Source organism: Alligator mississippiensis, chromosome 1, assembly GCF_030867095.1.
Source record: "Alligator mississippiensis isolate rAllMis1 chromosome 1, rAllMis1, whole genome shotgun sequence".
NCBI lineage: Eukaryota > Metazoa > Chordata > Crocodylia > Alligatoridae > Alligator > Alligator mississippiensis.
In genome coordinates, this window is record NC_081824.1 from 111,244,102 (window position 1) to 111,269,003 (window position 24,902).

General features: G+C 39.4%; 1 protein-coding gene and 1 long non-coding RNA gene across 6 annotated transcripts in view; one reads left to right on the plus strand and one right to left on the minus strand.

The window, feature by feature from the left end:
* The window catches only part of LOC109281157 (uncharacterized), a 33,410-nt gene extending 8,798 nt beyond the window's left edge, over window positions 1-24,612 (plus strand). The window contains exons 2-6 of the long non-coding RNA XR_002087720.2: window positions 9,373-9,510; window positions 15,571-15,637; window positions 18,906-19,064; window positions 21,537-21,594; window positions 24,471-24,612. This is a non-coding gene — a long non-coding RNA (uncharacterized LOC109281157). The remainder of the gene's footprint in view (window positions 1-9,372; window positions 9,511-15,570; window positions 15,638-18,905; window positions 19,065-21,536; window positions 21,595-24,470) is intronic.
* The window catches only part of PTPRK (protein tyrosine phosphatase receptor type K), a 621,814-nt gene that overhangs the window by 120,068 nt on the left and 476,844 nt on the right, over window positions 1-24,902 (minus strand). For all 5 annotated transcript variants that reach the window (XM_059712907.1, XM_059712905.1, XM_059712912.1 and 2 more), the window contains one exon: window positions 3,115-3,417. In XM_059712907.1, the coding sequence (XP_059568890.1) occupies window positions 3,115-3,417 (303 nt within the window). The remainder of the gene's footprint in view (window positions 1-3,114; window positions 3,418-24,902) is intronic.

The following is a 24,902-nucleotide window of genomic DNA, read 5'->3' on the forward strand; positions in this document are numbered from 1 at the left end:
AGGGCCAGGAAGCTGTGGATGGGGAGTGAGGGGCACCAGCAGGGCTGTGGGTGGGGAGTGAGAAGCATGGACCTGTGTCCTGATAAGCCAAGGGAGCAGGGGGAGCTCTGATTTTCCATGATAAAAAAACCCACCATCAAATACTAAAATGTATAGGTACTTAGAATTTATTTTATTATAGTGGTTGAGGTACTGGGAGGCTTTCAAATTAATTTAAAATTATAAATACTTCAATAAAACACTCTGTTCAATTGATACCTATATATATAGGGTGTGTGTGTGTGTCTATATATATTTATAGGTATCAATTGAACAGAGTGTTTTATTGATATATCTATAATTTAAAACGAATTTGAAAGCCTCCCAGTGCCTCAACCACTATAATAAATATATAGTACGTGTAATATAATAATACATAATAATATATAATATAAAATTATATATATATATATATATATATATACATATATATATATACACACACACACACACACACTGGTGTTCCATTTTTGTCACAGATTTTGGGGGGGTTTAATCAGAGAATTTGTGTTCATCAGAGAATTTACAATTTTTAAACAGAGAAAACCAGGATCCCTGCAATGAAGCATTAGAGCAGAGCTGAGAGAGTGACATCAGGCCTTCAAACTTTATATTTCCACAAAGAATACAACAGATAAACATGAGGTCTTTACACTTGGCACCTCTCTTGACCAGCTCCACAATAAATGCTACAGCATGTCCCTTTTGCAAGTCTAACTAGATAAAGGCTCTCAGAAAACACAATCCCCTTTGAAGAGCCTGCAATTTTGTTGCAGAAAATGAAACCCAATTCACACGAGCACAGAAGCATAACTTAGCCGTGTCTAATAGAATACAGCCAGCAAAAATCTCTATATTAAAAGCCTAGACATGTAAGTAGCATAGTTACTCAAATTCAAGGCAAGGTTTTCTTCCCCATTTAACATTTAGAGTATGGGGCAGCAGGGGGGCACATGGTTGTGTGGCTCCAACTCTGGCCCCGACCCCAGGTCTGGGTTGAATTGGAGCTACAGCTGCTGCCTGTCCCCCTGCCAGCTCTTCCTCCCCCATTCACCCTCACATCTGCCCACCTACCCCAATACTGCCCCTGCCACCACTTAGACTCCAGCTCTGACAGAGTTCTGACCCTACTCCAACTAGGCCTGGTAGCAATGGTGATGGTGACTCCAGCTCCATCCTGGGCTCTATCTAGGGCCCAGTTGGAGCTGCTGATGCTGCAATGGCAACTGTGTGTCTGTGCTAGGGTTAGAACAGCTATGTGTTCCAGGCCCCAGGCTGGAGCAGGGCCAGAGACCTACTGAAGTCACCCAATTATTAGATGGTGGCCTTAAATTCACAGCCATCTTGGATTCGGTTAAAAATGGTAGTTTGGTCTGGTTTCTCTCTTGAAATTATCTACAAAATGAATACTGTACTTGATCTACATAAAACAGTCAGATTCTTTACGTCTCAATATATCCTTGTATGATGCCTCTAAATCTCTATGGTTCTCGCTCACTCGTCATATTCTCTGGCTGTGTTATGTAATGCTGCTTTCTGCACTTCATAATGGTAAAGTTTTAAATACCATTTTTTTTCTGTTTGAAAATATATGTCAAAATACCAAGCCATCATCACTTTTTAGATCTGGGTGTAGTCACCATTTCCACACTGTTTATATGTGCATGCAAACATATAGCATTTGTTTCCACCTTCCCTTTTCTGTAGCTGTGTTCTAGATGTACTAGACAAATTGTTTCTCTCTCTGTTCTTTGTACAGAGCCCTATACATCATCCAAATTTTGTATGCTTACAAAAGGACTGCTTGGGGAAGATCTGCACACTCACATACAGGACATCTCAAAACAGATGCTACGTAGCCTTAGTGGAGCATAGGTTGTACACCAATACATTAACTTCCTAGGCAGACATTATTAGTGAGTGGTCAGAGCCACCCTAGAAGTGGCTACATTACATGTTTCAGGATGTAGAACACAGAGTACACCTGGGATATATCAGTGTGACATTCCCTAGCACAGTCACTTGATGGTGTAGACCAGTGATGCTTAACCTCTGACCCAGGGGCCAGATCCAGGCATGCAGCTGGATCCAGGTGTATGGTGTCAGACTGGCACAGTCAGATCTATGTGCCTGGGGTTGGCCCAGCATACCCAGAGTTCGAGAGTAGGATCAGAGTGAACAGTCATATCCGGTGCAAGGCCAGATCTGGCACAGGGGTCAGCCCAGCAAGTGGCTGGATCCAGTATGTGGGGTCAGGCTGGCACACTGACCCTGTGCAGGATTCAAGCTGTGCTACTCATTGGGCCACAGAACCAGAAAGTTGCATAACACTGGTGTTGATATGTTCTGAATGACCAGTTATCACCTACAGAAGGTATTTAAACTAAAACTAACTCTTCATTTCCAATATTACAGTTTTTGTCTATTAGGAGTCTATAGTTAATGTAATTGTAATTTATTTCCTATTAAGATCCAAATCAGATAACCAATGAACAAACTCAGTTCTTTGTTTCTCTTCACACAAGGTACGTAAGGCCATCTTGCTAGTGGACTTAAGGGCATTTTACAAATTTCTCAAAATATTATTTCAAGACAGAAAAACCTAATAATAACTAATAGATGCACACCACATAAATGCCCACCCCCCCATTAATTTACACTATTCTGAGTTTTAAATAAATTCTAGCAATGTTGAACAGAACTTTTAAATATAAGTTTACACAATAATTAAAATTCTTCAAACTAGTATCTGAAAAATTCCTTAACTAACACCATGTACTCATTCTTGTCTCTTATATTAAAGCATTTAAAAAACCATGGAATATTTTAGTTGTATGAAGGATATTCACAGTGACATCAGCTAACAATTCAGTCAGTTTTGGTTATGCTTTTCAGAATGTTGAATAAAATATTTTAAAATTCACAATTTTAGGGGCATTCAAAATTCTTATAATTAATTAACAGATTAACAAACTAGGACTTCTGTCCATCAAAAGACATATTTTAACCGACAAAACCAATCCTTCACACAACTGTTAGTTTAGACATAATTTCTATAACAACATTTGTACATACCGTCTTCATCTGTTTGAATAATAGTCTCCTCGCTCTCCTTTCTCCCTTCAGGATTGGTTAGGATCATTTTGAGGCTGACATTTGTGTAAGGAGGCAGATGATCCACAACATGCTGGGGTGCTTTGGGGTCCATATCCAAGCAGTCTGCTTTGTTCTCATTGTGTCCACGGAAGTAATGGTAGCAAATAGTGACATTGAACGTGTGGCAACGAGTAATATTGTAACCCAGAGATTCCCAATCCACTGCAATGTGTCTTGCCTGGATCTCAGCAATCTTCAGTGTTTTTGGTGTTCTCATGGGCTCTAGAAAAATACAGAACATGATGAAAATAGCACTGTCAACATTCTTCACACTTGCATGAAGTTGCTAAATGATACACTCAGAAATATCAAAACACAGGAGATACCCAGCAAGCACAAACCCATTGCTGGAAGAAGTGTCATCCCTCTAGTGATACCCAGAAGGGAAAGAAATGCCACAGTCTCTATGTTTTCATTTCCTTCTGTTCCATCCCTTCTCTGTAGGTTTCTACCAGTGATTAAGATTTAGCAGCACTGAAAGTAAAATATTAATTAATGGTGCCAGCAACTCAAAGCATTTGAGAATTACAGAGAGCAGATGCAGGAAGAGTGACCGAAAGGCCACCACAGCTGTCGCTGCTAACTTCCCCACTTCTTTTCTTGCTTTTTTCTCCTCAAATGAGTCAATTAGATAATATATCATAGTGGTAAAGAGTCAGCACGTACTGCACTATGATTTATCATGCCACCATGTGATGCTGTATACTAATTACCCTAATTGCTGTACTAAACTAACAGTTACAAAAATGATGCAGATATTAATTAACATTTATTAGTTTAATAATGATGCTATTCATCCAAGCAAGAAAGCCAAGAAGCCAAGAAATATTACAAAAACACTTTTGAAAATTTCCATCATAGTCTACCTCCATTAAACCCCCAATAAACTCTGTGTATAGCTCATAGCTGATAATCATCGCACCACCACCCAAGCTCAACCATTATCTGCACATAAATTTCCACTCAGCTGGAAAACACCAGCAGAACATGGGATATTCCCTAAGTTGCCATCAATCTATCATTGTCTCTCCAGTGTATTTATCCCTCATGCAAGACTAACTTTTATAAATCGAACTTAATTAAAATGATTACAAAATTGAAAGTCATGACCATGACTAGATACACAAGAAGCTCACTAGAAATGCACCAAGGGAACCTTTCTACCATCTTTCTATGTATTTGCTTGCCAAAGAAAAATAAGGCAAGGCCTAGGTGTAACTCTAGTCTTGTAGGCTTGCTGGCTCACGGTGAAAATCGGACAAGTTGACGTGCATCTGAAATGTAGTTTTTTTTTCCTTTCTGGGGCTCATTTTCCTACTTATCTTTCATTTACAAATCAAGAATCTCAGCTACGCAAATAACCAGCCGAAAGCACAGATGGCCTATCCAAATGAAATCTGAATATATGTATCCTATTCCGTATGTGTTTTGCAAAGACAACTGCAACTAACCAACTTCAAAGATCAAAATGATTTAATTTTAAGTAGAATACATGCAGCTATTTCCTGAAAATATACATATTGCTATGGATTAGAAGGCAAGTGTGTGGGGAGCAAGGGAGAAGGGGTTGTGCGTGTTTTCTTTCATATTCAGTCACTATCCTCTCACTCTCAAAAGTACTATTTTCTTAAACAAGTATGTTCTTTTCCACCTGAAGTACTGAGCTACTATCAAATGCATGGTAAAAGAGAAAAAATAAGGCTGTCTCCTGGGCAGCGGCCTTCTGAAAATATTGCACAAAGTAGCTCAAGACAACAGGGTGACAGAAATCATTTAAGAGGTCAGATGACTGGTGGGGAGGAAGAAGGGGGGGAGAGAAAGAGAGAGCGAGCGAGAGATATTTTTAAAGCTCTTATTATAAAAATATTAAAAAAAAGTAAAGGTGAAAGTGTGAATGTGTCAGGCCCACCCAGGGGGGCTGAGCGTGAAACACTTTCAGAATGAAAACGTTCATATAACCAGAAACTGAACCACCCACCCGAAAATCTTCAAGGTATTACACATTTAGGACTAGCTGTCCATCTTCCAAATTGCAGGGTGCCCCCTCAATGGCCCAGTGTGATACAAATTGGTCCACATTTTGTTGCAAGATGAAGTATTTAAACTCAAAGGTGATACATGCCCAGGCCAAAAACCAGAAGAGCTGTAGGACATCATCAGAGTCAACCTACATGAGTGGTTTCTGTGGCATAGCAGGGATGCCATCTTGGCCTGGTGCAGCAAGAAATTGGTTGGGCAGATCATTCTCTCTTTGCCTGTTCAGTACAGGATAGAGAAAATGTACAGTCTCAGTGAAGTTGAAATCTGGTATGCCAAATCGGGAGCTGAGGGCAGAAAATGTGGCTACAGTGGGGGACTAGAAGTCATTGAAGAGTCTTCTTCACTTTTTCCTGGCAGAAAAGGCAGGCTGCAAACACCACATGATTTAGGTGGTGAACAAATGTGCCCATGACCAGGCCCCATGCAGCAGCCACCACTGGAGGTCATCAGTTCTCTTGGCAATAGGAATCTTGTATAGGGTGCACTAGGCTGGGAAGGCTTGCTTTGATGTGCCTACCAATTAGGGCTGTTTCCAGGAAGTGTTGGTGCAGGTGGCAAGGACACTTGCATGACATTTTGACTGTCCACATGTAAAACACCTTTCCAGACAGGATCTCAAAGCAGATCCCACTACTGGGCTCATTGATTTCACTGTGCATAGAGAGGGACAGCAGGATACTGGGTCTGCCATTGCTTTCCACAGCTGAAGAGAGAGGCAGTGATGGGTTGGCAGGAAGGGGGCAGGTGAAAGGGAGGGACAGCTAGCAAGCTGCCACTGGGGACGGTTCATCGTGTGTGGAGATAGTCCTCTGTCAAAAACCCTATTCACACAGCCCACCCTGGGTTAATTGTGTAGGATAACACCTGCCTTGGGTAACTTTGGGGCTAAGTACAGACAGTCAAAAAGCCCGAAGCTGAATCAATTCAGTCTTTGCAGGTTAATCTAAAATGCAGAGATTAAACTGAAAAACAATTGGACACACATTTACCTTTGATGCAGGAAATGCAGCCCCATGCCTGCAGTGGCTTAGGCCAGAAGCCAGAGAGTGCTAGAGCATGGCTCTCTGGCACAAAGCCAGCATGGGCTGTGTGTTCACTTCCTCTTCCTGCTGCCCCCAAGGTCTCTGGGATTTGCAGTCCACAGTCACAGAAGTAGGACTCTGCAAGGTTGCCATCTCTTCCTCTTTCTGCTTCCAGGTGCTTCTGGGATTTGTAGTCCACAGTTGCAGCCAGCAATAACTTTCATTAAGTTTTTAGCAGAGCAGGGCAGCTCTGTACTCAGAGGAAGGTGGGTTTAAACCCCCTCCCTAGCCTGAGACCCCAGCCAGGGTTTGCCAGGTGGGGGAGTCTCTGCCCCTCTCCTCCCCGCCCCCCCAACCCTTCTCTGCTGGAGCAGATGGCAGCACAGCTCAGCCCATGGCTGGAAAGCATGCTGGTATGCTGGGGGACTGTGATTTAACTTAAACCAGGAAGGGGTCTGGGACATTAGTTTCATAAATTGGTTTGACCCAAATCAATTAAGTCTGATACTACATTCGGTCAGGTTCATCTTAAACCAGTTTCAGACATTTTGAAATTGGTTTATGTGCACTGAAATTCTGTTCTGTAACAGGTTTAAACCAGTTTTTAATCACTTAAACTGGTTTATGTGTAACTTCTGTTCTTAGCCTGGCTGACAAGCTGTGCCCCAGCTAATTAACTGGCTAGTTTCCTAATTGCCTGATGGTGCATGTCTGGACCAGGGAAGTGATGAGGCTTCTAAAGGCAAGGCTTGGTGTCCCTTGCTGCATGGCCAGGTTACAGACCATGGTTTCCTGCAGGAGCTCTGGAAATCAGGTGCACATGCCCTGAGGTCTCATTTGGAAGGAGACTTGTCAGGCCTGGGTGAGGCTGTGGTAGAATGGTGAGAAGCTTCCTTTGGAAAATGAACAATGTGGACTACCTGTTAACTTATTTCTTTAAAAAAATGCTGCTAACAGATGCAATTGTGAAAAACTTCTGAAAGAAGGCAATAACATATGGATTCTTTAGAAGGGGGTGATAAAGGGAATTACCACTGAATCTTAGTCATTACAAGCAGATATAGAAAACTGCATTCACTGCCTTAGGAGAATAGTACCACTAAAAGGAAAAAAAAGAAAAATCCAACCCTTTGATAAGAAAGAGCATAAATGTCCTTCAATGGATTCTGTTAGAAGGTGATGTCTAAAGTAACGGAATCAAGTCTATCATTAGGGTTAGTTTTGTATTGTGTGTTATTTTCCTTTCTAAAACCAATATCACTGTTGTCAATAATTTCAGTTTTATTTTTCCTATTCCAAGAATGGCACTCACCAGAAAAGATATACAATTCTAACTTTCTCTGCATCTTTAATTAATTTAAAAACCAATTTTGCAACATAAAATAATACAGGTTAGTTGTCTGTAAAGATTCATGCCTTGCACATGTTGAGAATCAAGCAAAGCCTTAGACCAAGCAGTAATAGGAAATGCACTGAATTTTAATTTGGTTTCCTCCAAGATAGGACTTTGAAATGCATATTCCACTTGGCATTATGTAGGCCTTTTTGAAACAGAAAAAAAAAAAAAATTAAAAGCTTTGTTAATCTTGGAAAAAAATCTCAATTATTTGTAGGTGAAGAGAAAATGAAAAGCCCCAAATTACATTTAGTACTCTACTTCCCTTCAAAACGCTGTCCTAAAGTCTCTTCAAATTAAGTTCGACTGATTGGTTCCTTCCTAAACTAAGACTACAGCTTTCAGGAACACTAATCTAAGACAGTGCAAAGCAATTTATCCATCTCATTTCTTCCCTTCATAAGAAATTCCTACTTTTTCCCCTTAATTTCCAATCATATGTAGAACTGCTTTAACTAAAGAACACAGATATATCCAGCACGTGAGTCTAGCTTCCTTGTTATATTAATCCATATGAAACCGGTATCTTCAGCTCAACAGGAACAGGCCAAAACTTCCAGGAAAACACTACTCAATTCTGAACCAGCTAACTTGTGTTCAAGTAGTAATTGTTGTAATATACAGCACTTCATATGTTCAAAACATTGCACGAACACTAATTAATCTTCAAAATACCCCTGGAAGACAAGTAAGTATTATTCCTATTTTAGCAAGGAGGAAATAGTCAGAAAAAAAGGTTAATAACTTGCTCAAGGGTATAAGGCAATTTATTGCCAGAGCCAAAAGCAGCACTGTCATACTTTGCTGCTATCTTATTCTCTAACCACTATACAACACTGACTAACCTCATCAGCAGCACAAATGACCAAGTGTCAGCTTTAAGTATTAAGTTTTATAGAAACAGCTAATTCCACAGCTGCTCTTCAATGCCAGTTCCTTAAAGTAGATTAGAAATAATTTTGTTAAAAAGGGTTAAATGGTTTATGATGTCAAATTATTAACCTAATATCTGTTCAGCATTCAAGACAAGTAATTTGAGACAATACTTTTTGTAATTTATCTTCTAGATTTATATAATAAACTAGTCTTTGAGCACAGGTAGAATTCAAACTTCCTAAACAAAACTTTTGATCAAATAGAGTACAGGCAACCCCTGCTTAACGCTGTTTCATTTAGTGCTATTTCGCTATAACGCTCGTTTAAAATTGATACCTGATTTCACTTAGCGCTCAGCGAGTTTCATTATAACACTCACTGTCGCCATCTTGGGTCATTAAAGACACTTGCGGTCGCCATCTTGGTCATCAAATACTTTCGGTTTTGCTTAATGCTCGTTTCGCTTAACACTCGTTTTTTCAGGAACCCATTAAGAGCGCTAAACGGGGGTTACCTGTACATGTAAATATAAACCCAATGCAAACCTATTCTTCACCCCAGTCAACATCTTCCCTCAGAAAATGTCTGATTGAATAGATGAGTCTTATAGCATGCTCAGATGGGCAAACTTGGGGTCAAGTTAGACCAAGGATAGAGGAAGCTCCACACACTATGGCAAGTAAGGTTCCCCACTGAGAATGCTATGCCTACAGTCTGAGCTGAATGAATGCAGTACTCTGGACACAAGCGTTTTAAGTACCTTGCTAGATGAGGGATTTAAGCAGTTGTCTGATTCTACAACTCCGCATATCTTTTTGATATTTTTATAATTATTTAACATAGAGGGTGACAACACTTTCTGGCAGCAGAATGGAAGGACAAAGCTCAAGATGAAGGCAGGCCAGTGCCAGAACTCAGCTGCTTTTCCCCAGTGTCCAGCTATAGCATGCGCAAAGACCCGTGCCACCTGAAAAAGAACAGGTAAGTCCCCTGCTGCCTGGCCACAGCATGGGCAGAGTACCTTCCTACTGCTGAATACTGCTGAAACCCCTGCAGCTCCCTGAGTCAGATCCAATGGCTCTGTGGCCACACTCATTATAGTTCATATTAAGTTAATTTCATTGGTAGTGCAGCAAAAGGAGCATAACTTGAGGAGTTCTGCACCCAGTGTGGGAACACACTGTCTTGGATGCTTATCTTGCTGGGCTCATCTGACCCCAGCAGACTTCCTGCCCCTTGGGCAGGGGGCTGGACCAGATGATCTTGTGAGGTCCCATCCAGCTCTAATATCTATGAAATCTATGAGGTGGCCTGATGCAAGTACAGGATTTAACATGTCCATAGTGATCAAGGCCAATTCCCTCATTTGTGTCTCCCCACTTTTCTTTGTTAACATAGGTAGCAATGATTAGCTTCTCTCTAAAACTCAGGCCAATAACCTGAGCTAAAGCCTTTGTTTCTTTGACTAAGATTTCAAAGACAGAGGCTCTCTAACCATGTGTTCACAGCACCAAGCACAATGGAACTTCACTTTGAGAAGGATATCACTGTAAAAATAAGGTATATTTAATAATCAGTGACAGCGGCAATCCATGGCTAATTTACTTAAAACAAATGCAAATTTCCAGGACAAAGGCTGAACTGAAAGTGTATCACAACTAAAGAAGAAAAGAGGAGGAAGAAAAGAAAAAGAGGTTTCTAAATGTGTACTGGCCCATCACCCCATGTTCAAAACTGTATCAAATGTATCAAATAAAGGGATTACGTGTGCATGGCATTCACTGGTAACCATTTAGGGATCAAGAAGATTTAACCCAACTTTATAGGATAAAATAAAGAACAGCTTTAGTAATTCTCTAAAGGTTAATAATAGAGGGATAGATGGCAAGAAAAGACAGAACCTGTTGACCCCACACCACCTCTCAACAGTAGGATGATTTAATAAGTAGCTCAAGATAACAGATAAAATGAAATTCAATTTCTTTCACACTTGATAAGCAACACGTGGTATGACAGGTCAATATTAGAGCCTCTTTGCAGAGATTATCTCCATTTATTCAGAGATAGTTGTGAAAACAAAAGCCTTCACAGTTACAAGGGCAGAGCATGCATTTCCCCAGAACCAATTTTTAATGATAAAACTTATTACCCTGCTGTCAATCAGAGAAAAATAGAAGATGTCCTTCCTAAAGCTTGTGACAAAAAAAGCTATTTTCAAAGATGTACACAAAATAAGTACACTGAAACATGACAAGTACTTTACCACTGCTGCCTATCATCAGAAATCCTAAAGGTAGATTGCAATACACAATTTCAATTCCATTTATCTGAAAAAAAAAGAAGTGGATTTTCTGACCAGAAGATAAAACACACATTTGTTGGTGTGAAATCGAAAACAATGAGACAAATATTATAGCAGAGGTAAACTCCTCAGATAACAAGGACAGAGCTTCTTGAGTGGCAGTTTATACAATGCTTTAACCAGCTTTTCCTTGGACTGTTTCTGATTGTGCAACATTATAATCAAAAGCTAGCTCCGAATTTCTATGCTCCGCAATTAAATATACTGCCTATGTCAATATAATTTTAACCCAACTCATTACAGTTCATATTAACAGTGACTTGCACTGATGTCATTGGTACTTCAGCAAGAGGAGAATAATTGGAGAAATCTGGCAACTGAGGTGGCCTGATGCATCACTCATGGGCACACGCAAGCTTTGGGCAGCAGTGGTGGCAGCAGCAGCAAAAGCAGTGAGATGGGGATTTTAAACACCACATTGACAGCCAAAAACCAAAATGTAATAAACTATTAAGGTAGTTTATTGATAGTCAGCTTGATTTTTTAAAATCCCCTGTAAAGGGAGTCAAATTTCTGAGGGAGCTGCTTTAATGCCCTGGCACTCAAAAAAAATTAAAAAAAAACTATTTTTAGTTATTGTCCTTTTCTTTATTGATATTCATTCACAGATCAAATGCTAAAGGGGTCTCAATAAGAGATTCTGTATGATATTTATTCAGAAGCAGTTTGGCATCGCTGATGCTTGTTGATCTTTGCAAGAATGGTGCCCCTTCAGGCACTGTATACGGGTGTGTGTGTGGTTTGGCAGCAGGTAATAACTGTAATTTGAAAGTGAACTGGGGCACATGGACTAAGATACTAGACCATAATTAAGTTATGAATAGCAGCTAACAGTCCCTAGCTGAGATGCTCTGTCTTGGCATATATCCTGATTGAGGTCAGGCAGGGTGACAGAAATCCCATAATTGGATGGTGGGAGCACTCTCAAGTCATCAAAAATAGATGCATTTCAGTAGTATCATGAAACCTAAGCTGGTAAACACTATGGGTCAGAAGTCAGCATACTACATCTTCACTTACTCTGCAGTAAATATGGAATCTCTTGCTGGAGTAAGACTCTCAGAAAGTAACAATAAGGCTCCCTCCTTTTTTTTCTGGTGAGGAGTCTAAAACTGCATGACATGTTATTTAAAGCATGCCACTTTCCAAGGACAACTTACTGAGTTTAAGACCCACCTCTACATGTGCAGGCAAAGGTACAACTTGATCTAACGCATGATCCACACAATTGCACCTCCTCCCAGGCCACATGTGCATGGCAGGAGGCATGATTGTGGGATTGCACATTAGAGCCAATCATGCCTTACTGCCGTTGTAGGGGGAGCCTGATCCTGGGCTCCCACCTGCATTGGCAAGAAGGAGGCTCCCATGCCTGGGAGTCCCCTTGGCTGGCATGGGGACCATGCACAGCCCAGACTGAGAGTCCCTGTGCCCATGTAGTGCAGACAGGACCAAGAGCCCTGTAATGTGCAGGGACTTTTGGTCCCAGCTGCCCATGTAGTGTAACTGGGACTGAGCCCAATCAGGTGTGGGGACTCTCAGTCCCATACACAGCCGGGATCAAGAGCCCTGTCACATGCAGGACTCTTGGTTCCATCTGTGTGGGTCGGGGGGTTTCACACACCACTGAGCCTTGGGGATTGTACCAGGGCTCAGGTGTTTCACCTTGGGCATGGTGCACCCATGCAGCTGGAAGCCCTGTCAACTGATGGGGTACCCAGCCACAGGAGAGACCCTGCTATATGTGCAAATTAAAACGCAATAGCAATCAGCAATAAAGTTAGTATACATTTTTGAGGTCTAACTGTGTAGCTGGTTAGGCCTTTTTATGGAGTAATACTTACTTTACTATGTGTAGCTGGCCTTAAGGTAATTGTGCAGTTAACCAGTTAATTGTGCAATACTTGTAATGTGTAAAGGGGACATAAGATATATAAACTTACTGCTTACTTTCATTTCTTGCCACTATTTGCAATGTATAGGGATGCACAGAACATGCATGTGTGCATGCAAAAGTGTGTGTATTCATGCTCTCCAGTGTTTCTTTCCTTTAAACCTATCATCAGTTAAACTTTAACCACCCTGTACATCTTGGGTCAAATTTTGCTCTAAATCACACCAACCTATATTTGGAGTAATTCTAATGAATACCATGGTCATTCAAATCTAACTCTCTTTTCTTTCCTGGCATGGAAAATAAGATTGCACAAAGCTCCCTGCTGCTGCAGGCAGACCATTTCTGGTACCCAAGGTAGCTTGAATATATTATACTACACTGCAGCCTGCTTCACAGACATACCCTTACTCATGGAGCTGGACTACAGTATCTTGTACATATCAGCCATTCTTGATCTACAAATCCATTACTGTTTTCTGCCTCTAGGAATCTGTAGCCATAGATGTAAAATGACCATAGAACCTCAAAAAAAAAATCAATATTTATCTAGTAGAATTGTAGGACAGCACTCTACATACATGTCTGTCTTGCCTAAACCCTTACCCCCTCTGATGGCAAGCTAGGCAGACACTTTTTTATGTACTCAGCAAAGTTCTATATTGCAGTCTGGGGTCCTTGAAAGGGAGGTCTGTCATGACAAAGTGCTCTGAAAATCCTGCCAAGATATTTTGCTTTTCTATGTTTGGCAAGTCTTTAGTCATCCCTAGTCAGAACCAGTTATGTAGGCTTGTCAGAGATAAAGGTAAGATCTAAGTTAACAGTACTGTCATCATCCCTTAATGACTCCCTAGTGTCAGTTGGTAAGTGGTTATCTAAAGCCATCTTCTGCTCCTTGCCTGCCTGCGTTGTAGGGCAGCTTTCAATGAATTATAAGCAACAATTATAACAACAACTAGATGTACAGACAAAACTAACCAAACAGACCAATATATCCGTCACCCATAAATTATCAGAAAGAAATTACAAATCACTCAGACTCAGCACTTATTAAAATGTACACACTAATTTGAGTCTCTAAATGTGGACTTAAGAGCCTAACTTTAGGCAGCTACAATTTTCAAATCTTGACCCAGTTATTTAGGTACAGAACTGTAGGCACCCAAATTGGAAATCTCTGGCTTTAAATTCCTCTGCTTGCCAACAAATGCCAGTGACTAAAGAGCAATAAAAAGAAGAATTACAACTCAGTTGAAAGAAAACAGCATGACAGTCATGTAAGAGTGATTCATCACAACTATGGGCCAGATTCTATTCTACTGATTAGACATGTAACTGGACTCAAGTGTGCCTAAGTGGATTTAAGTGAACCTAAGTGAGATTCTATTCCACCTTAGCCGAGCCCCTGAAACACGGTTAATGCAGGCAGGAGGGTTCTTCTTCTCCTTGCTACTCTTTTAAGACTCATTTTTAAAGGTAAAATATTGTATGTTACAAAACTAGATTCATTCGTGGATTTTCAGGATTTGATCACTGTGGAACAGAATTGCTCATAAGACACCTAAGCCCACTGAGACACCCAATAAGAAGAATAGAGTCTGGTCCTATATGGTTTAGAAAAACAATGTTTATCCTCAAGTGGGCAACTTGCACTTCAAGATTAACAAGAAATGTCTCCCTAGGTTAACGATTTGAAATGAAAGTAAACAAATGTGCATTTCTACAATAGTTATGTAACAAAGCAAGGTATTATTATTAGATATCTCCCTATACATGTTCACCAAGGTTGAACATACGTATTCTAAACAATATGTATACATGCAAAATATTTATACACACAAAAAAGTTTCTGCATATATAGTATACATGGTATATTTGTATATGCCTAATGTGAAAATGTAATGCCTTCCTTCTATTTGGTCATTACCGAAGGATGGCATTCAACTTTTTTGCTGGCATTATGGATTTTTTTTTTTTGTTTCAAATGAAAGCCATAATTGAGAACATGAAAATCTGTGCATTTTTTCTTCCTTCATTTTTTCTGGCAACTGACCTGTTAAGCCAGCTTACAAATTTCTTATTGACCGGTGGCTTCAGGAAATGAGGAAAACATCTGAATTATTACATACTTCAGAGATACTCACCTGTATTATCATACCAGGTGATATGCAATATATTTTAGTACATATTTTTTCTTATGCAAAATATAGCTGTCTCTGTTTCAAGGCATAGTAAAGAGACAAGATATATCTGCACTGCTGACAATTACTTGTCTGTTCTCTTTTGATGGTATGTTTATTCTATTGCCTCCATGCATGATTAACAGTTTGTGTATCCTTCACATGTAATCAATAGCCATGAAATCTTGTATTAGCTTTAGAGATTAGACATCCCTTGATAATAAATTCCATCGATTTCTGTAGCTCAGCCTAGTTGCACAAATCCCACTACATTTTTTGGAGTTTAAATTAGAAGGAGATATATAGCCTACAAGAAGTAGAAATGCTGGGGTGATAATAAGGTGAAACCTCTTTAAACTCATTCCTTTAGATGAGCAAAACCTATCTTGTAAAACATTAATCAGCATGTCAAAAAGAATCATGCAACAACAGTAAAAACAATGCAAAGCGTGTCATAAAACATTATAAAATTCCAAGGAAAACTGCCTGGGACTGTAATTAATACAGGCATCTAGTAAGAATGAATTGTCTAAAGATATTTGGAAATGACAACATCAGCAGAGAAAAGAAAATGAAATTCTGACTTTTAATTTGAATGTTTGCAGCTTTACCAAAACTGAACAGAAGATTCACGCCTTCTCTTAAAAACATCTGTTTAACCATTGTACACAGGTAGGTAAATATTGAACAGAAAGTAGTCACAATATTCCTTTCACTATAACTTATTACTTTGCTTTGCTATGACTATGATCATTTTTCATTTGTTTCCAGTGAAAATTCGTAAAAGTTATTTTTTAGTTTTGTTTGAGGACATATATAGTTCAAAAGCTAAAAATGTTGCAAAAACTGGTGTAAACATTTTTATACATGTAACATATGAGAATTTTCTATATACAACCTGAAATCTTCTACTATTTTTTTTCTCCTTATAAAATAAAGTTCTGGTCTTCCAATTAAGGAGCAAAAAGAGACTGCTATTTGACTTGAATGACTAATTACAACACTACAAAAATACTAAATAGTTGAACACAAAATGGAAACAGCCCCAAGAATTTGAAAACTATGAATCAGAACAAAAATAATCATGAGATTATAAGCATATGATTTAGGTAGTCTATAAAATGCAAATCTACCTTGCCTTCTTCATATAATCATCATAATTGTGTGTAGGGGGGCGGTATATTGTTCTTATTTTTTTAACTAACCTTCATGTTATGATGTGAACGTACACATCACTGTGCACATACAAACTACTCACTTATAACAATCCACACCCCTGCTCTGACCTTCTCTCCCACTGGCCAAGGTGCTCTTTGGTCCCAATTGCTTCATTTGGCACGTCAAACTTTAAACTCTCAAACTCTCCACAATGCTGAGCAGGAATTTTTTTTTAAGCTTCTCACATCTATTAACTGTTGTTCCCTGCCAGTGGATGATGTGTCTCTAGTACTGCATGAGAGAATGGCAACACCACTGTACTGCATTTCATTCAAGTTCAGCTTCTTTCTTTAAACCTCTTGGATGCCTAGGTACTGCAGGTGGTTGCTACAGCATCCTCCAGTGGCCAAAAGGGAAAGATTGCATACAGCCGAGGCAAAACTCCCAAGCAATCTGTTTTATCAAGATATACAATGCAGCAACTAATGCCAAAACTGCAAGTCCTATTATATTACTTACGAGTTTCTAATGGATTTGAAAGGGGACATGACTTTACAAGTAGATCAGAATTAGAAAGGACAGATAAATGTCCTTCATCATCTATATACATTACTCTGTACTCACACTACAGCAAATTTCAATCTTCACCTTATGGAATTCAGTTCAGCTGATGTTTCTAATGGATCTTATGTCTAAATTATAGATGAACAACATATGTTCCACTATGTCCGGTATCATGTCTCTATCAAGATCTGAGGCTGAAATTCTGACTTACTTTAGAAGTATAATGTGATGAAGAGTAGATAAAAATTATATATATATTTTAAATCCTCTTATTTTTTTCTTTTTAAAAGCATGAAGTTAAATTTGAAATTAAGACAGCTCTATTAAAGTCTAGCTTACTACTACCTAGTAAAATTATTTAAATAAAAAAAAGAGTAATGTACTCCCCTCTGAAAATTTCATGCTGTTTTTCATTTTAATGAAGGTTTTCTTCAATATAAAATTAAAGGGAGCATCTGTAACTTTGGAGGTCAATTCAAGCTTTATAAATCTTCCACAACATCATCATGTACTACATTAATTATCTATGTTATTTTATGTTTTTACAATAGAGAAAATGGTGGTATTTACCTTCTTCCAAATGTCATTATATCCAGTTTCTATTGTGTAGAAAGGTTTTCCCTTAATTAGTTTTCTTTTCAGTATAACTACTAGATGCAAAGATATGTTTTCCTTTTTTTCATTTTCTCTAGTTCAATTCAATGTTAAGTACCTGAGTTAAAGCTGAAAAAGTAGGAAACTGTGATTCCCCTTCTGAAATCAGACAAATGAATTTTGAACAAAACCATCAAGAGAGAATGTAACCTAGTAATTCTAAAGTAAATGGGGTTAGATATTCAAATTACTTAGAGACCTAAAGAGGCACATTTAGGTTTAGAAGGATATTTTGAAAAACTGGGCATCTAATTCCCATGGATTTCACCCATTAATTTCAATGGAGTTGGGCACAAACTGCTGTAGCATTTGGGAAAAATGTCTTTAAGAAATTTTGAATATCTGGCTCAGTGATGAGAAACAATGCAACTAACTAAGGTTAATATATCCTTTGTTTAAGGAATCAGTTATTTAAAACACCAACTATGTGTCTCCTTCTCCTGCCCATGCTGTTTTATTTAACACCACCCACACTCTTTTGTTCATTTTAAAATTACTTCCAATTTCCAGTCAAATGAAACTTGACAAATGGTAAGTTAAAATGATCACCTAGCAAACAAGAAAACTGACATTCATCACTTTCTAACAAAAAATTTAAAATTAAGAATCAGAATAAAAGTATAAGTTGTATAACTGCTTATATAAATGTATAAGTGTACAGACCATACTTAATGGAAAGGCTCTATTTATTTGCAAATCAGCGCGTTTGAATGTTTATAGAAACTAGCATTTCTTTCAAAACAAAAAAGTGTATATGTAAAGCAAGGTTAAAATTAATTAAATCAGGATTTAAATGAGAAGAAAACTCTTTAGATGTTTAGTATCTAGTAAAATTTTGCCTTGTCTTTGTATGTGCTTCCATGATAAAAATAAATACATATACATACACACACACCACCATAACCAAAAGGCTCAGAGTAGCTTACAAAACAAAGAGGGGGGCATGAGTGAGTGGGGATAGCAACAATATCTTCCTGAACATTTATTTCTGTGTATAAAACAGCATCAATACCATTATTGATGCTTAAAAAGACAAAACATTCTTTGTTGTGTAGCCACAGCTAAAATGCTTTGTGTTTCTTATTTTTACTTCTGCAACAATGATAAAAAATTGGTTGGTGCACAAGACTGATGCAATATGACAAAACTGCATTCAAAAGTTGTTCCTGACATATAAGACTAATGTTTTGAATGCTGGTGACAACAAAACACATAGAAGAGGGAAAAAGAAGAGTTAGTATTTGCCAAATGGAAAAATCCTAACTTGGGCAGGGGAACATATTAAAAATATATAATGTAAAAAAATGGTAACCTGAAGACCTACAAAAAATAAATTTGACAGTATCATTTTAAATTGAATGGTGTACTTAAAAATTCATTTAATTTTGTTGTTCCAAGACTTTATCAGAACATAGAATATAACTGGCTGTTATAAAAGCAAAAAAACCTCTTAATCTCCATATATTTTTAGTGTAGTCGTATAACATAATGATACCATAGTTACAGAGAATTGTCCAGGTTTAGCTTTTTTAAGATCAAAAAATTTTTTTTTTCCTCTTGAGAGGTAAGGAGATCTAATCATTGGAACTGAGCATCAGGAGACCTGCATTCTGAATCTGACTATTGATCAGATGCATCTTTGCATAAATCATAAATCTATTTCGAACATCAGAAAAGAAGGGGATAGAATTATTCTGCAATAGGACATTTATGCTAGAGCCAGGTAAGTACTGTATTTGTTGCATCCAATATGTACCTTTCTTCCCCAAATCAGCACCCCAAAATTGGGATGCATGTATTAAGCGGGGAATCTGATTTCCTGCCTGGGATAGTCACCCTGCTTTGATCCCCTCTCCACAGTACAGCAGCTGTTGCGTTACTATTCGGGCAGCTGAAGGAATCAACTAACTTAATAGCTTATTGTTCTTCACTTCAGCAGTCTTAATGATTGCCTCTCCTCTTTAAAGATCTTGATATTCCATTAATCAAGCTAACCTTCCTTAAGGCAAGTTAGTTGTCTGCCAACTGCTTCCAGTCCTTCTACTCCTATTTTACAGACTTAGATAGTCCTTAGCTCTTCTGAAAGTTACAAATCTACCCAAGGAGGCCAGTCTTTAGCATTAGCTCAGGTTTCAGATTTAGCTGAACAGTAAACGGAGGGTGAATCAGGTCGTGATTAAGCTCTGTCCTTGCTCTATCCAGCCATAACTCCAGAAAAGTCTTCTCTCTTCATTCTGACTTTCAAAAACAAGGTATGTATTATATTCCAAGGCATGCTGTATAGAAGAGACTATGGTAGCTTCATTTTGAGGGAGAGGAAGGATTGAATAAGCTGACCAACGTGAGAATAACTTTAGTAAATATAAATAGGGTGACCATACACCCCAGTCTGGCTAGGACAGTCCCAGATTCCATAAGCTGGTCCCATCCAGTCTTGGATCAGGGTCTGGAAGGGAGGTGGAGTGGTATGGTGCTCCAGGCAGGTGGGCAGGCAGGCACTATTGCCACTGTGTGTCTCCACAAGGATGGACAGGCATATAGTTACCCAAAGATACTGCATCAGAGGCATCTCTGATGTGGCATCTTCAGGTGACTATATGCCTGCCCATCCACCTGCCTGGCACACTATGCTGCTCTACCTCCATACTAGGCTCCAGCCTGGGTCTTTTGACCAACCAGTTGTGGCCAGCCTATAAAATCTGGGGCTGTTCTGGTCAAACCAGGACATATGGTCACCTTAAGTATAAAGCAGACTTTTAAAATTGGGAGATTTTAATAAACAGTGCTTGTTCCAGGAACCCTCTCCCCCCTCAAAAAAACCCCAAATTAATGCTGAATATCTGCTTTCTATTTTGAGTTAGATTAAACCATGATAAGTTACAAGTCACATGTTATTAGTTCTTTTCTCAATACCATTATAGCCAAGAGTATTGGCAGAAGCCATTCTGGGAACTGGAACATGGTTCTACAAAAATCTCTCTGGATAGGAGACATCTTTACTCATAGCGAAGTTAGGTTTTACAGTATCAGAGCCCTGGGCTAGGGACAGACATAACACACAAACCAGTTCAAGTTATCAGAAACTGGTTTAAATCTGTAACAGAACAGTTGTTTAGTGCACATGAACCATTTTGAAAATGGCTGAAATTGGTTTGAGATAAACCTGGTTGAATGTAGTATCAAACGTAACTGAGTTGGGTCAAACTGGTTTATGGAATGTCTGTCCCAGATGCCTTGCTGGTTTAAGATGAACCAGACTCCCCCAGCATCGTGGCATGCTCTCTGGGCTGGGCAGGGCTCTCTGCTCCACAGCAGAGCTAGCCCCTCCCCTCTGCTCCCTGGCTACAGCTCTGGCAGAGACTACAGGCATCTACCTGGCTTCTGCTCCCCCACTCCCCTCTAAGCTGGGATGTCGTTGTCCTCTCTGCCTTACACAGACACCTCTCAGCATTAGCTAGCAGACCACATGTTGGCTACGGTCCGTGCTGTAGCAGACGGGACAAAGGCAGAATCATCATGTAGCTGGTAATGTCCCTGTGTTGTTTTCTTAATGGGGTGATAAACAACGAGTTAGGGTTAATAAACCCTGTTATCAATTCCCTGCTGTGCTGCTCAAGAGGAGGGGGAACCCCTCCCTAATAAGAGTGTCCTGCCAGGGCCTGGCCAAGCCCCCTGCCCTCAGCTCAGCACTCTAGAAGGGAAAGGAGGGCTGTTCTAGTGCCCCCTGGCTTCTAGCCTGAGCCACTGCAGACATGTGCCTGCATTTTTTTAGTCCAGAGGGGATGTCTGTGTGATTACAAACTGGCTTAGCCTAGCCAGGTTAGACTAACCTGTAAAGATTGAATCAATTCAGGCTCAGGCTTTTTGAATGTCTGTCCCTAGCCTTAAAGCCCCCAGCAACCAGTGTGAAATGGGCCTCTTGCTAGGGAGATTTCAGGACTCAAAAATACACTCGCTCACAAAATGGAGACAGGGATTTCTATATAATGTAATATAGATGTAACAATTTTTTTAGTGAATAAATATGTATCTATCTAAAGTACTGTAGCACATTATTGCAGTTTTCCTCTAAATGAGCTAGACTTTCAGAAGGCCACTTTTTTGCTTATGTAAGAAGTGAAAATATAAAAATTTTCATTTCTTCATGTTCTGTTACTTACTCCAAATGTTTCTATTCTATTCCATGATTCTGAAGCGCAAACTGGTTTAAAAAAGGATTCAAGAAGATTGTCAATCTAACGGCCAGATAGAAGGTGAGATCAACAGTAATACATTCAGCAAAAATAGGCTGTAAACTCAGGAAATTACTGGAAGCAGCATAAGGAAAACAATCTTAGGTGCCACTGAATCCTAGTTATTCTCATTTAAAATGAGATGTTTTGTATAAAAAGTGATTAATTCATGAGCAATTGATCTTGCTTTAAACTGAAATATAGAACAGATGGTGTCATTAAATGCAAAAACAACAAACTTCATTTTCATTCACATGCAGACCTAAAGGATTAGTTCTTTAATTGCAACAGGAGTCACCGCTGTTTACCATGTGCTTACTTATTCTAGACACTACTGTTCTAGCTGCCAATCATGCTCCACAATTTTACCCTATTTTGCCTTTTTTAAAAGTATATTATATCAGTACAGTTGTCTTGGCTGCACATTTATAACAACTACTGCTCATGTGATAGTCAGACCAGCACTATTGTAGCAGCACCCTGAGAGGATGTCAATCATGTTTGTTGAGTAAGTGGAGCATTAAATTTTTTTTTATGTCTTATGTTGTACATGTTGAATCACTGTCACTATACAATCACAACAGAATACAAAAGGGAAAAACAGCCAATTAGTCAAGGCAAGGCCACATAGGCTCACACAATACAGTTTGGAAGTGTGGGTTAATCGCTGGACACCAGCATTATGTTGCATGTGAACAGATTTACCGTTTGAGCATAATAAAAGGCTAAGCATAAAAAGGACAATGTTTTCCTTCTCTGATTACTCCTGAAAGACTTCAAAACTCTGCTGAGTGTCCATAAAAAAAATTTAGCAACTTTTTTTTTCTTTAATTTTCTGCTAAATGTTAACCTTCAGGAGAATGGCACACAGCTATGCATACATACCTCCAGATCCCTTACCTGCTCTCCCTTTAAAGCAACTGGCTTCTTTATGAGGAACTGTAACAATCAACCACACTAAAGACTTCCTTTGAGTAGAAAAGAAACATCAGAGAGACTTTTGAGAGCTCCACCCCAGTAAACCATGGCATTTTAGACGGATCATACAAAACATTTTTTCGTCTGTCTCTAGAGTCATACAGCATTACCTCACTGTGAACAGAGCTGGACCAAAGGTATTTGGGATAGTTTAACTGATCTGCAGATTGATTCCAACAGGCATGACTCTTCCTTGTTCAAAATCCAAATCTGCCTTACCGCTTAATGGAATTAAATTAATAGAGGCAACTATTTTTGTGGGTGATACGTTTTATTGGACCAACAACACAGTTGGGATAGAGTCAGACAAGATTTCATATGCAGCACATTCTTCCTCAGACCTGATAAAGAATGCATTGCATTTAAAAACTTGGCTATTCCTTTCATATTTCCTGGACCATCACAGTTATAGTACCACTTCAAAACTACCAATCAAATTAATAGTATTTAAAGGAGCCCTAGGCACAGATATTTACAGGAGAAAGTCAATGACTAATGTTTCATCTCTCTCCCTGCTTGTCACTACCTGCTTTTGTCTTTTAAGTTTATGGAAGGGATATATCAGAGTTTTGCACTCCATATACAAACTCATGTTTCAGGAGTTATGCTAACTATTAGGCCTATCAAGACAAGACCTTCGGGGTAGATTATGCTATATCTACCTTCCTGTGGGGTTTTCTGTACCTTCCTTGAAGCATCTGCTGCTGGTCACTGTTGGAGACAGTGCTGAAATATATGGACCACAGGGCCCAATCCGATATTTCAGTTCCAGAGGTTCGGGCCAATGGTTTCAACACTCAGACATGTATGGCTTAGTACCTTAAACAAATGCTTACATTTCTCAGCTGTACTTCCTACTCACGACTCTTTAAGTCAACATGAAATGGGGATGTTCAGCACCTTTGATTCACACTTAGATACCCAAAGTTCTGAACCAGATGAATGCCAAAGGTCACAGGCTGAAAAAATGTCACTTTAAAATACTTCAAAAGGTCTGGGAGAATTGCTGCTCATGCAGGTATAACGTAACTGTGATGCAGCTGCAGGAGGGCTGGCTGAAGCCCAAAGCAGCCACATGAGAATGTGTCCCAGGAGGGCTCTTTCCATGCAGTTGGATTGGGCCCTAGCTGGGCCAACACCACGTGTTAGACAGGGCCCATGGATGGGATCCAGCAGCCCACAGACAGACCTGGGACTGATCATCCAGCCCATGGGCTGAAAGCCCACTGCACTAGATAATCAACAGGCATGCTGGCTCAGCCTCAGGTATCAGCTGGATAGGGAACTTTAACTGGCACTAGAGCCTATCAAACTGAAAAGGCTGAAAATAAGACAGGCTCATAGAATAGAGTCTGCCTTTTATTTTAAAGAAAAAAAAATCTTTTGGTACTTGAGCTTTTCAAGAATACACATTTCATATTTTCAAGCTTTTCTGGGCAACAATGAGTGTTAAAAACTATTCTTTTCCCATCCACAAAAATTGAAAATCTCAGCTAAATCACATGCTCAGTAGCTCTGACTTTATGAAAGGAACCAGATTACAGCACTCTTGATAAACACTGTTCAATGTGTAGAAACTTTACTACCTGAAGCCATGAACCTTCATGGAATCTCCTCCAAAAATAAATTGTCCAGCATTATTGTTTTCCAAAGGTTGTGTGCAAAAGGACAGTGAACAGTCATCAATGTTTAGAAAAGAGGTTTCTAAGCTTTCAACCCTAGTAATCAGTAAGCTTTGTTTGCATTCAAATCTTTTTCTTTGTTTGGAATAAAAAAAGCTAAAATGTGTCTTTGCCTTTCAGTGAAAATTAACGATTTTTCTTATACGTGTCCAGTGTCCTCTGAATTAGGGAAACTTCTTGTCTCGGATGGCCAGAGCTGACTCGAGATGATTTAACAATTATTTGTTCGTTGGGCAGGCTGGTGAATAGAGAGGCGGACAAAGCTTAACGGTTGCAAAACTTTACTTACGCCGCTTGTAGCTGCAACGCAGACGGTCCGGTCGTCTGAACAACTGCACTAGTTGTTCCAGCTGGCAGGGCTCAGGCCAGCTCGTCCATCCACAAATCAGGCCGGCTGGGAAAGGTTACGTCAGGGATTGCGCTCGGCGACGGGGAGAAGAATCAATAGGTGATCAGTCTATCAATCAGCTCAGCCGCAAGTCAGATCTCTTCAGAAGCACTCTGCAGCGTGCTCAAAGTTCTCCGACTTGGGCGGAAGTCGCACGAAATTTTAAACGGCTAGCAAGCCAATTACTAGCTGCCACGTAGAAGTAATTTAGAACTGGCCAATAGCGGAACACTAATTTGCATTCGAATGGCGGGAACTCTCTTGCGCCGAGGTTTTTCTGC